This window comes from Pezoporus occidentalis, unplaced genomic scaffold (genome assembly GCF_034315485.1).
Source record: "Pezoporus occidentalis ecotype Australia unplaced genomic scaffold, CSIRO_AGI_Poc_V1 ctg120, whole genome shotgun sequence".
NCBI classification, from domain to species: domain Eukaryota; kingdom Metazoa; phylum Chordata; class Aves; order Psittaciformes; family Psittacidae; genus Pezoporus; species Pezoporus occidentalis.
In genome coordinates this window covers 1,072,330-1,084,518 of record NW_026912995.1, presented here as the reverse complement: position 1 = coordinate 1,084,518, position 12,189 = coordinate 1,072,330, and the positions used below count along the sequence as shown (strand labels likewise).

General features: G+C 38.2%; 1 protein-coding gene across 1 annotated transcript in view; it reads right to left on the bottom strand.

Annotated features, from left to right (window-relative positions):
- The window catches only part of LOC134157816 (ubiquitin-conjugating enzyme E2 E2), a 210,078-nt gene that overhangs the window by 187,576 nt on the left and 10,313 nt on the right, over positions 1–12,189 (bottom strand). Inside the window, exon 3 of the mRNA XM_062607171.1 lies at positions 7,573–7,623. Coding sequence (XP_062463155.1) covers positions 7,573–7,623 — 51 coding nt within the window. The remainder of the gene's footprint in view (positions 1–7,572; positions 7,624–12,189) is intronic.

The following is a 12,189-nucleotide window of genomic DNA, read 5'->3' as shown; positions in this document are numbered from 1 at the left end:
GCAACAGGAAGGGATGGAAAAAAGAAATCTAAAAGAATAAAGTTAACAGCTGTTAAAAAGATGCATAATTGTGGTACTGGAACTGAGAAAGACTGGGGGGTTTCTAATGCATTTCCAAAGAGAGAGAAAAACACTACTTTTATTTTGGAAGGAACATGAGGTACACAATAGCATTCTGGAAATAACATGAATTTGTCAGTTTTTTTTTAAAGTTTTCTTAAAAAGGAAACAAATTTTAAGTATTACATAGAAGATCAGAGTTCAAATTCTGATCAAATACGGGTGTACTGAAGACAAACAGCATTAGAGACTTCCGAGATTGTGCCATTTATTTAAGGGAACAAATACTTCATTATCAGTAATGCTGTCAGTCCCAACTAACAAAGTAGCTACTATTTTCTCCAGTTATTCAATAATTAGTAACTTACTAACAGCAATGAGTTGCTAATAAAAGCATGTTTGTTAGATGATTATCATAAAATGGCAGTGACTGCTTGTTCAGTGCAATAGTACCTACTATAGTCATACTTTCAAATAACTCTGCTCTGTCAAATTTCTGTAAAGAAACTGGTCCGTATGCAGTTTTATATACAAGACACTAGTCTACATTTAGAAAAAGAGAAGGAAAAAAAAACCCACAGAAACAGAGAACTAAATTTAAGAGCTACACATTTAGATATTTCTTTGCAAATTCTCCCAACAATGATGCAAAGTCTCAGTCAGCGTGGTTACGTTTTCCTTGCTGGCAAGCAAGGGCTGTTTATTTAACACACTTTTAAGGGTTTGGGGAGGGAGAGTTTTTTCCTGGCATTTTGTGAGGGCTGTATTAAAGCGAGATTACAAAAACAAGCATGTATTTTGTCAGTTTTATGTTATAAACCAAATTCAGGCCCACAGGGTAAAAAAAAAGCCAACAAACAACTCCCCCCCCCCCCCACTTTGTTTAGCTATGTAGGAGAGGGCAAAAGAAATGTCTATGGAAAGTAGTCTAAAAAAAAATCTGATGCTGAAAGCATTGAGGATTCTCCTTGTGCTAGGAGACTGACTTACAAAGACCAGCTGCGGCTCAGTATGAAACCACTGGAAGAAAATTTCGTAATTCCCCATGCTAAAAGCATCAAAGTGTTTGTTTTTACCCTTGTTACAGTCCGCCACTCCACCTTCCCCACACTTGCAATTTCAACTAGAGCTTTAGTAATCTTCTACACTAAGCACATTGCAAATATCACGGATCCCTTCCATGTCTTTTCCGGCACTTTTCTGCCCTTTTCTGCTTCAAGGCATGTGTGACTATTACGATCCATTCTTATGCCCCACTCTCCACTCACTTCCCTGCTTTAGCTCTCCCATGGGATGTGCTCTGGCATCCCCATGACCTCCCAAATCTATGCTCACACAGTGCTTGCAGAAGTACTCTTTGTTCTAATACTATTTTCTCTTTTTACTCTCCTCCTGGGAGAGAAGTTGTCACCATTTGAAAACTGAGGTAACTGGCAGAAATCATGTGGAGGTACTGTAATGCTGGGAAGTATTAATGGGTGTTGTCAGCCAGTTCTTTACTTCATCATCAGTGAGAGAAGGTGCCAGTCCTGGCAAGCAGCCAGTGGCAGGCTCCTTTTAGTGCCTTTTTTCCTTCCCTTCTAGTCTTCATGAAAGTTGCTAAAGTTTCTAGGCACCAACACCCGCAATACATCCTGAAGCTTTGGAGTGCTGGATGTAATCAATCCTAAAAGCATCCACCACTGCAAGCAGAAATGGAATCAAGTAGATATTCTGAACTTTTTCTCTGAGGTACCTCAAGGTATCACGGTAACAAATCTAAAAACCCCACCGGTTATATAAACAACATGCAATCTAACCTAAGTGATAAGATATAGTTGCTATTACAGAATATAATCACAGTGTGATCATTGAAGTGCATGTTTTGGGGATGCATATCTTGCCTTTGAAGCAGAAAGGGAATCAAAATTAAAAAATGAAGCAGTTGCAGTTAAGTGCTCATACATTTTACATTCATTCTCATCCTCGAATGTTGATACATCACAGATTTTAAAACAACAGGATTCTGCACATTCATGTCAACCACCTCTATGTGTGTCTTTTGGATTAAGTTTTGCTGTTTGCTGTAAATTCTTAAGAGGCCTAGCTGGGCAAAGCTAAATACATTTTTCTGTGTCACATTTTCTCTAGAAAGTGATAAAAAACAAACAGCAGATCAAAGTAAACCTATACAGGCAGAAGGTAAACTCCATGGGTAACATAATGTAATGGGAACAGAGCCCAGATTCATACCAAGAAGGCTGGAAATGTTTGTGAGGAAAAACACTCAAAGAAAGCATTCCTTATTCCAGTTTTCATCCCGCTCACATGTTAGCATCATATGCATCACAGTTGTGTGCCTATGGCAACAGACTGATGCATCCCTAACTGAAACAATCAAAAACACCGATTACAGTTCCTTTTAAAATAAAAATATAAGCTGCTAGATCTTGGAGAGTTTTTTCCATTTGAATTTTGTACCCATGTCCTCCCAAGATGAAATTCCTATCAGGAGAAATGGAACTAAGCCTTTCTTTAGCCAGAGGAGCCTGTGCATTCTGTGCAAGAGTAAAAAGAACTCAACAGCCACCTAAAGGTAGTGAAATATGTAGTGGATACTACCTAAGCAGACCCAGTGCTACTGAGGAAGCATTTATTGCTACCAAAAAACATTATGTAAACAATCTGTGCAAACCAAAGAAGAGTAACTAAAAGAGAAGCAAATTTAGGTTGAGCAAATTGCTTTAAAAACAGAATCCTTCCAGCACCCAAGAATAATTGGTTTTGCATTTGGAAAAGGCATTGCTCACTGCTTTCTCCAAATATTTTCACATTTACTTAAATATTTTAAGCAAACACAGCCAAAATTATTCAGCCCCCCCCCAAGTCAAACTGATGTTGTAAGCATATGATCTGAAAAACTGTAAGGCATCTCTTTGCTCATGCTGGAAAGCTATGTGAGTTTCCATGTGCTAGTGTGTGTGTGTGTGTGTATGCATAGGGAGGAGGGGAAGACCTCCTTAACAAGTTCCTCAGGTGAAAGGGAAGGAAGAAGACTCAAGTAGGCCAGGCCAGCATGTTAGATACTTGCTGCACCTGCTGCCCCATGTAGCCACACTTCTCTCTCTCTGTTTTGTAGAGCAAAGCTGACAATCTTCCCCCCGCTGATCTTCCCATGAAATTGTCCTAACGTTTGTTTTCTGCTCCTGGCACTTGTGCTGTCTCCTTAGCTTTAAAGTAGCACTAAGCAGGAGTTTAAACAAATGGTCCCAAGAACAGCAACTTAAATTGATGGAATTCATGTAATCTCTTAGAGTTGTGAAGATCCTGGATTCAACATTTCAGCAAAAACAGAGCAATATTGAACAGGAATGTTGGACTCCATACAGTCAATAGCACAAGAACCATTCATCAGGCATGCTGGCCTCTCTCCCTAAGCCAAGCTGAATAATTTGCCATTCCACTTGGCTCTTCTCTACATTTACCTCAAAAATAACTGTGTTTTAAGTCTTTTCAGTGTGATTAGTTTTCACAAGCAAAATACCAAGATGTTGGTTGTTTATCAGTTCTGTAGATAGTATAAGAAGCAAGGAATTAAATGTAATGATTCCAAACTAATAGAAGAGATAAGACTACATGCAGGGGGTTTAACTGATTGTTCTCAAACGAGAGCCAATTTACCCACTAAGCTGCACAGTCCTTTAAAGTACATTTCTGAGCCTCAAGCACCATCCCTATTCCTATGGGAGAAAAAATGTACAACACAAAGGAATCGCAATAAATACACAGGAAAGAGAAGAATGGTGACAAATATGCTGAAATATTAAAAGAAAATATGAAGAAGAAGATAGGTAACAACAGTGGCTTAATCAGAAAATTTTGAGCAGTTAACTCCAAGCGGTGTCCACAGAGAGCTGCTATTCACTTTTCGCTGGCTCTCCTTGTTTCCAGCTGCTAAGTTCACATTTAAAGAAGCTAAAAATATGTTAAATACTTTCCAAATATTAGTTTCCCATGTAAGCAATTGGTATAAGTTGCCGCAGAGATGTTGCTGTCTTGCCAGTGAGAAGAGAAATAGTATACAGTGCTGACAACAGAAGTAGTATTCTAAGAAATCGATTCTCTTGGACAAGACACAGTCCAAATGTGAAAATTTGAAAAGGCATTATTTTAGCTACAAGAACCCCTGACTATTCCCCTCTTCCAGCAAGTCAATATATGAAAATGACATTTATGAGGGGTTTATCACCAGTGAGAAAAGGTATGCTCTGCAATACTCGGAGTTAAAGTATGTGCAAGGTTTCTAGCAATCAAGCTTTCAAGGTATTTCAATGAGGATAAAAAAAGAAGAGTAGCAAATGCCTACAATTTAAGTACACTGTCTCCTGACAAAATTTCACAATGCTGAAGTGATATGTGACAATACAAATGTACCCACTTAGCATTCAGGACCCTCCTTGACAGTAAACTCAGCTCTATCAAAAAGTAACTGGGAGGGAGACAGAGGGATGGGACACAACACATACCAAATACATCCAGTTTACATTCCTGTTAAATATGAAGTATAACAGGCTTTTTTATGACATGCCCTCCTCCAAAAATAGCAGTGCTGCTCAACTCCCACATGCCCCCCAGTTTGACTTTTTGTGACTCAGAACATCATACTTCCTCAGTCCTGAGGAATGATCCAAAGTTTGTGGAGTCAAGAGGACTCTTGCAATTGCCCAGAACCCAAACTACAGAACATGAATATCTATTGAGGCAGGTAAAACTAATGTCTTATAAAATTAAATCTTCTTTTAAAGCCAAACATGACAGATTATTATTTTTTTTTTAGGAACTCTGAAATCCACAGCTTTCCACATTTTTGGAAATATGCTGCAAGTCACAGCAGTGATAATCTGCCAATTACAAGGCATGTGTGAGCAAGACTTTTTTTGTCTTCCAGACAAACAAGATTATACAGCCTATTCTCTTAGTGGGGATGAGGCAAGGGAAGTGTTAAGATTGCAGCTGCTGCAGAAGTGGAAGCTGCAACTCCCTTGGAGATTGTACTGACCGTGTAGCCTATCGTGCCATTATAGGATGCTACTGTACTAGTTACTGTTCCATTTTGGGTTTTTTCCTGAATGAGACAAACCTAAAGCTCTGGCTTGCTGTAGTTAAAAAAAAGTCTTGCAACACATCTTGCAAAATTCCACCCAAGTTCCAATTCAGCTCAAAATCCCAACTATCAGAACTTTCTAAATAACTACTTAGAGGGTATTCTTGAATACGACTACTTTTCTTCACATCTTCTGTGACATTTAGTTTTGAGATTTATCATACTCCTATTGCCCAGTCATGATTTATTTTATATGTAAAAGATGACACATACTGAATGTAAGCGGGAGTCACCACCATTTCAAGCAGCTACATCTGTAAGGAAATCTTTGAAATATGATGGGGGTGTTGTTACTAGAAAAATCTAACAACTTATAAAAATGATCTAAATTTCACTAAACCCAGGAAAGGACGTATCAATACTTTAGGATATGAGATACTGTACTATAAAAGCTTGCCTTTCTTTATTATGCTGAAGAATCATGTCTGGCTGATGTATTTATTTTGTAATATTTAACTAGAATAGAAAAATAGATGAAGTTCAAATGAAAACCCTGTTTAGACTATGTCAACAGAGCATAAAGCTAAATGAAGTGATTCCGTATTTACTATAAAAACATTTGCTAATAGTAAAGTTACTAATGGTTATCTATCAAGATCACAACATGAAATAGTTCTGCATCTTAAGACCCGTGTTAAAGCAGCAGACACACAAAGTTCAATGTAATTTTTGATTCTGCAGAACAGCATCACACAGGGCACTTTATAGTCATTTTATCATTAGCGTAAATAATTAATAAAAAACCAAACAACAAACCCAAACAAAAACAGCAGAGGAAGTCTCCAGCTCACTTTTTATTTTCGAAATTGCAAGTCACCAAAGGGCTTTCCGCTAAGACAGCCAACTCTCACTTTACACTTGCTAGCAACAGGAATTCAAACTAACGTATCTGGTATACTGAAACAACTGCTCTTTTATAAAGGGAATGATTCAGAAAACTAGAACAAATGACACTGCCCTAAAAACTATAAGCCTTTAGACTCAGTTCATAGACTTATGCATTATTCTACAGTAGACTGAAGTTCTATATTCATCTCAGCAAATCAATCCACTAATAGGCATCAGTCATCAACACTGAAGTAAAATCTGCCATTTGAAACAGCTTTGATGTGATTGAAGACTCACACACAGTCATAAGTATGACAGAACAGCTTAGCTATTAAAATGTTTTATCTAGAAAAGAACTGTTCATCCTAATTGACTGAAATACTCTTTGAACACTATTACTGCAAGGCTACTTCACTATGCAGCACTTTAGCATGTAGCCACTTGACTTAAGTGAGATCCAGCATAACCACGTCAAATCTTGTTAGAATATCTTCTCACACATACTTTTGCCAAGAGACCAAAACAATCAAGCTGACTGTCATTTTTACTACCAGTCACTTAAGTTAATTCAATACTGAAACTTACTGGGATTAATTATAAGAGCTGCATGCAATCAGCTATTTCTATCAGTTTCTTTTTACTGCACTAATAGAATGAATCCTACTAACCACATCAGTTGAAATAGGTTGGCAGGTCTGGATGGAAGCTACTCTTCTGCACCAAGCCCAGCCTCTCACTGCGAGATATGCAGTGGCAGGGGTTCCTTTAAGCAGCGCTGTGCAGCCCTGGCCCAGCTCCAACACTGACCATATGTCAAGCTGACAGATAAGAAGCGCAAGACAGACATCTAAAAACAACTGTATGCTGTCCAGCCACCAGGCAGCGAGGGTTTCTAGGCCTACCTCATTACTCATTTCAGGGCAAATTTTAAACACAACAAAAGTAAACACACCTGACAAAAAAAACCCAAAACAACAAACCACAAAACAAACCGAAAGCAAACGAGTGCACAGTCATTATTAGAAAGGCTGTGCCATGATAAGCTCTACTTCAGGAAGTTTCCACTGAATATCATAGTTGATCACCAGAAGCACAGCCAGAAGATAAATAATAGTTTGTGCCTCTAACAAATTCCCTTCTCCATTATATTCACAGTGCACAGTGTGTTAACAATTCACGATAGAAAGGAATCAAACATAGCAGCAACTGTCACCAAGATTAGACTTTACAGAATCAGACAAAAGGCTATTGATTGAATACCTTAAATGAAGGGTGATTTGATTTTTACCCATATCTATTAATGCATCATAGGATTCATCAGTTTTTACCATCACTTCTGTTACCAGGAAGTATGTCATATCAATTCCCTGTATGTAGGCAAACATGTTATCTATCACAATATCGTATCTATCATCTTCCAAAATTACTAAGTAAACAGCATGAAGGAATAGCTAAAAATTATTCCAGCAAATTATGTAATTTCTATAATTCCATATAATCCATTTCCATATTCCAAATTAATTAAATCCACGTGAACTTACCTACAGTTTGGAGGAGGGTCTAATGTAATTTCTGCAAGTTCTTTCTGAATCCTTAAAAGAAAAATATAAAAATCAGGATTTATTTTATATTTTTCATAAAGCTGTAATTCTTTCAACTTTATGAACATTCCTATAGTAACCAATAATAACAAAATATAATTTTTGCAACTTCTGATGGAAAGCTGTTGCTGTAAGTTTTCATGAAACTGCTCAAGTAAATATGGAAGTAAAAATCAAATATTTTCTGAAAAATGATCCTCCAATCTAGGACAAGTTATGCCATGACTAGCTACCTACAAAATCCCACTTTTTCTACAGGTCAAGGATCTCAGCTCCTTTGCTCACACAATAACTAATGTCTCATTACTCTTCTTCTGTATTTCCCCTCTGCCTACGTGTCTCATAGCTCTTACTCTCCACAATATTTAGTTTCTTAATGCATCTCATATTGACAGGGCAAAACAAGCCCAAATCGACCAGACAGTTATCTTTCACCCTCCCCAAAAAAGCCCATCTGGGCCTCCTCCTTAACCTCCTTCTAGGTATCAGGGTGCTATCAGGTGTCCCCAAAGCCAATCCTCAAGGGGAAATGCTCCAGCTCCGTGGTCAGACTGCAGACATGCTGCTGGACTTGCTCCCATGCGTGCCTTCTTTGAATTGGGGTGCCCAAAACTGGGTAGATGCTATTCCACATGCAGTCTAATGAGAACTGAGTAAAGGGAGATAAATCACTTTACTCTCTTCATTGACAGTGCTCCTGTTAAGACATCCCAGGAGGCAGTTAGCCTTTGTTGCTGCCTCACGGTGAGCTTGCCAGGGTTCCCACATTCTTCTCAGCAGAGCTGCTCCCCACCCTGTACCGTTACCAGCGGTTAGTCCTTCCCAAATCCGATGCGTGTGATATTACATTTGTTCTCGCTGATTTTCATGAGTTGCTTATGAACCCTCTCTTGGCGCCTGCTGAGGTCTTTCTGAGCAGTAGCCCTGCTTGTGCCAACTGCTCCCCCCCAACTTGCTATCATCTGTAAAATATGCTCTGCCAAATCCTCCAAGTCACTGACGAAGACATGAAGCTGAGCAGGTCCAGTAGAGATCCTTGAGGTACTGCACTCATTAGAGGCATCCCGCTGGAGCTCTTCCTCCAGGCAGAGCAACTCCATTCTTAAGGATTTCTGAACATTCCTAGGCTGATGCTGACACACTAAGTCCTTGAAATCCTGATTGCTGACACATCTAGCAACACGGGTTCTTTTCCCTTATAACAGCATCTGCGTAAGAGCCAGTATCTCACCCTCTGAAGACATTTAAACATGCAGAGTAGGAGTTTATAGAGTTCCCAAAGGGACTTGTAGCTTACAGTTCCCAAGGACTTGCCAGAGTATGATGCCATAAGCAGGACTGTGATGGCCACCTTCCCTATACACGATGCCCAAGGCTTTTTTATAGGCTGCTTCAGTGCAAAACCACAAACATTTAGAAGGAGGACAAAAAGCAATTCAATGCACCCTCAGTATTTTCTTCTTGCCTTCTTCACAGGATTTCACATACGGGAGCACATGGCTATTTCTGCTATTCCCTACACTAAGAAACAAAATCTGCACAATAACACTACTCAAATTCCCAAGATATGTGCTCAAACCAGAAACAAAAAGTTCAGGCCTGTTAAAAATGACTGCCACCACCCATTTTGCTTATAAATACAGGCAAAGAAAATGTTTTATCAAAATAAACATCCAGATATATTGACATATAACATAAAAATGAGCAGTTTAATCCTCTATACAGTGTTAAAATCCAAACACAATCTTACATGCTGAGGGGTCTCACAGCCACTATCAAAATTCCCCCTGTGCCACTCCGAGTTGATTTTATGGCTATAATGAATAAATGAACCAAAGGCAGTAGAAGAACTGGCCTGAACCAGAAACTCTAATCCTGCATCATTCACATTCTGAAATAATTAGGACATATGTGGGCAAGATTTGCAGCTAGAGGTAATAATAATTTATCAGACCAGATGATATCATTGAAAAGATAAAAACATTCTTTCAGATGATTAGCTTTTCTTCTAACCTGTGTACCCCAACCCTATATACACACACATTAGTTACCCCTGTAAACGGGGAGAAATTCAATGTTTATCTGCTTTTTCTACTGATTGAAATATTTACACCTACAGGGTAAATATAATTTCCAAAAAAAATATAATTCCTTTCTTGCAAAAATACAGGCACAGGCTGCTCAATCCACCACCTTTTTTAAAAGGGAAAACCTGATTAGTGACTTCTAAGCACATCAACATGTTGCTTTAAAAAAGTTACTCCATTTAAATAATCGTAACAGTTCACACCTTTCAGAAAAGAGATTTTACAAGTGTGGGAGAGGCATAAAATATTTATTCTCTATATGACAAATTTCTACTGTGATTTTGAAATTTACTATCACAAATTCAAATCATGGAAAGCCTAGGTAGCATGGAATCTTCAATTTCTGTGGTTTATGGGTTGCTTTTTCTGCCTTCTGGGAAGTTACAGAATGATGGCATTGAACTCCTATTGAGTCAGGGATTATTCCTTTGCTTTACATACAGTAGTAAGGACAGTTAATATTTCATTGCATTACAGTGAGTCTGAGACACATCAAGAACAGATTGACAAGTGCAACTTGAGTCCTAGATCAAAAATCTTACATTCTTCCTCCTAAATCCTAACCCACATTCCTTCTGTTCTGAAAAAAAAAAAAGAAAAGGGTACAGAGACTTTCCTTTTCTTCTTCAGTTCAATCCAAAAGTTCTAATTTCTAACGCTAAGAGCACTAAAATGGCCCCTTATCAAGCTTTTCCTGTGATTGAGCAAACGAGAATCATAGAATCATAGAATGGTTTGAGCTGGAAGGGACCTTAAAGACCATCTAAATAAAACAAAACCTTTCTGCTTCAAGCCATCAAAATTGATAAGATGATACTTTCTATTTATGTTCAAAAGTCCTAATTGCTTTTGCAAGCATCTAATATAAAAGGTGTTTCATTCATTATTGGTTTTGTACAAACAAGATATTAATACGATACTGTCCATCAATTGCTCCTTAGCAAGTTGTCCGTGTTACTCTGCGGCATCCTGAACTAAAATTAATACATACACCTTACACCTTTTTTGTTGCAACCTTAATTTACCTTGCATTCATGCTGAGAGCACATTCATAAACAATTTCTGCAGAGCAGCTGACATGCAATAGCTTGTTCACATGTCACAGCATTCAAAGTTACAATTAAATCGTCAGGCAGCATCCCAGAGAGTCTTGCACTGATAGGAGACTTCCAGTGTCCAAGCTGGCCTTTATCTGCACGAGTTATTCCACTGCTCTGGCACTTGTTTCATTGAGTTGCCCTCCAAATCTGGCACAGGAGAGGATGTGCCTCATTTCCTTCGCTGACCACAGAGGGTTCACCGCGAGAATATGTGGCCTCTGGCAACAAAACATTTTTTGCAGAGTTCTTTCTGGCATCATTTTCTTTGGATTTTCTGCCTCACTACTGCTGTGTTTAGCTATATGAGAGAGGAAAAAGGGCTCTAAACTAAAATCATTATACATATCCAGTTTATATTTAGACAGATGACATACTGGTTTACTGTATACTGGGGAGCAGGGGAGAAGCCCTTGCTAGTAATCAAAGCCCTGGGCTGTACACGTAGGACATTTAATTTGCAATGTCAGATCTCATACTCTTTGCTTTGTCTTAAAGAAGCCATTTGACCCCTATCTCTCTTACAGATATACAGATATAAAAATATTTCCCCCTCCATTTTACTAGCAGAAAAGAACAAACACAGTTGCCTTCCAGTAACAGTGCAAAGGTTAATCTACCCCTAAATTCAGAAGCATCAAAGTACATTGTGGATTTCAAACATTATTAATTCTCACAGACACATATTTACTACTGTTCCAAGCCTAGGGGGAATCTGTGCTGTTTCATGAAGGAAACAGTAAAGCTTTCTTAAAGGTAAGAAAAAACTGAACATGGCAAAGGATTTCCCCACATAATTAACAGTAAAAGAAGCAAAATAAAGGACTACATGACAATAAGCTCTTTTTACCATGTCTACCTTTCCAAAATACACATCTCTATGCATTAAAGCCTCATGAACTAATAGTCCATGCCAAAGACTATGCTATTAAGAAAATACTAAGAAATTAAATTATGGGTATGTATTGCAGTATTATATAAACTGTGACCGAGCAGAAAATTCTGCTAAAGATGGTTAGATTCATACTGGAGGAAAAGAAATATTCTCGCCTCCATACTAGATGCACAGTAAATGACAAGGATATTTCTTTTAAGAAAAAGCACTCCATATTTTGCTGTCATGTTCAACATGCTAAATTTCATTCCCAGATTCCTTGAAAATTGTGCTGTGATAAACTTCTCCGAGGAAAAAAAAAAAAGCGGGGGGGGGGTAAAGTAGGGAAGTACTTATTTCTATTTTGTTGCATTTTGGACAAATTTAACCCATTGCCTATTTGCTAGTCCTTCAGGTTGTAACTTCTTTCAATGAAGAAAAGATTACAAGCAAAGTTTCAAAGTTCACAATTCACTGTAGGCACAGATGGTTATAAAAA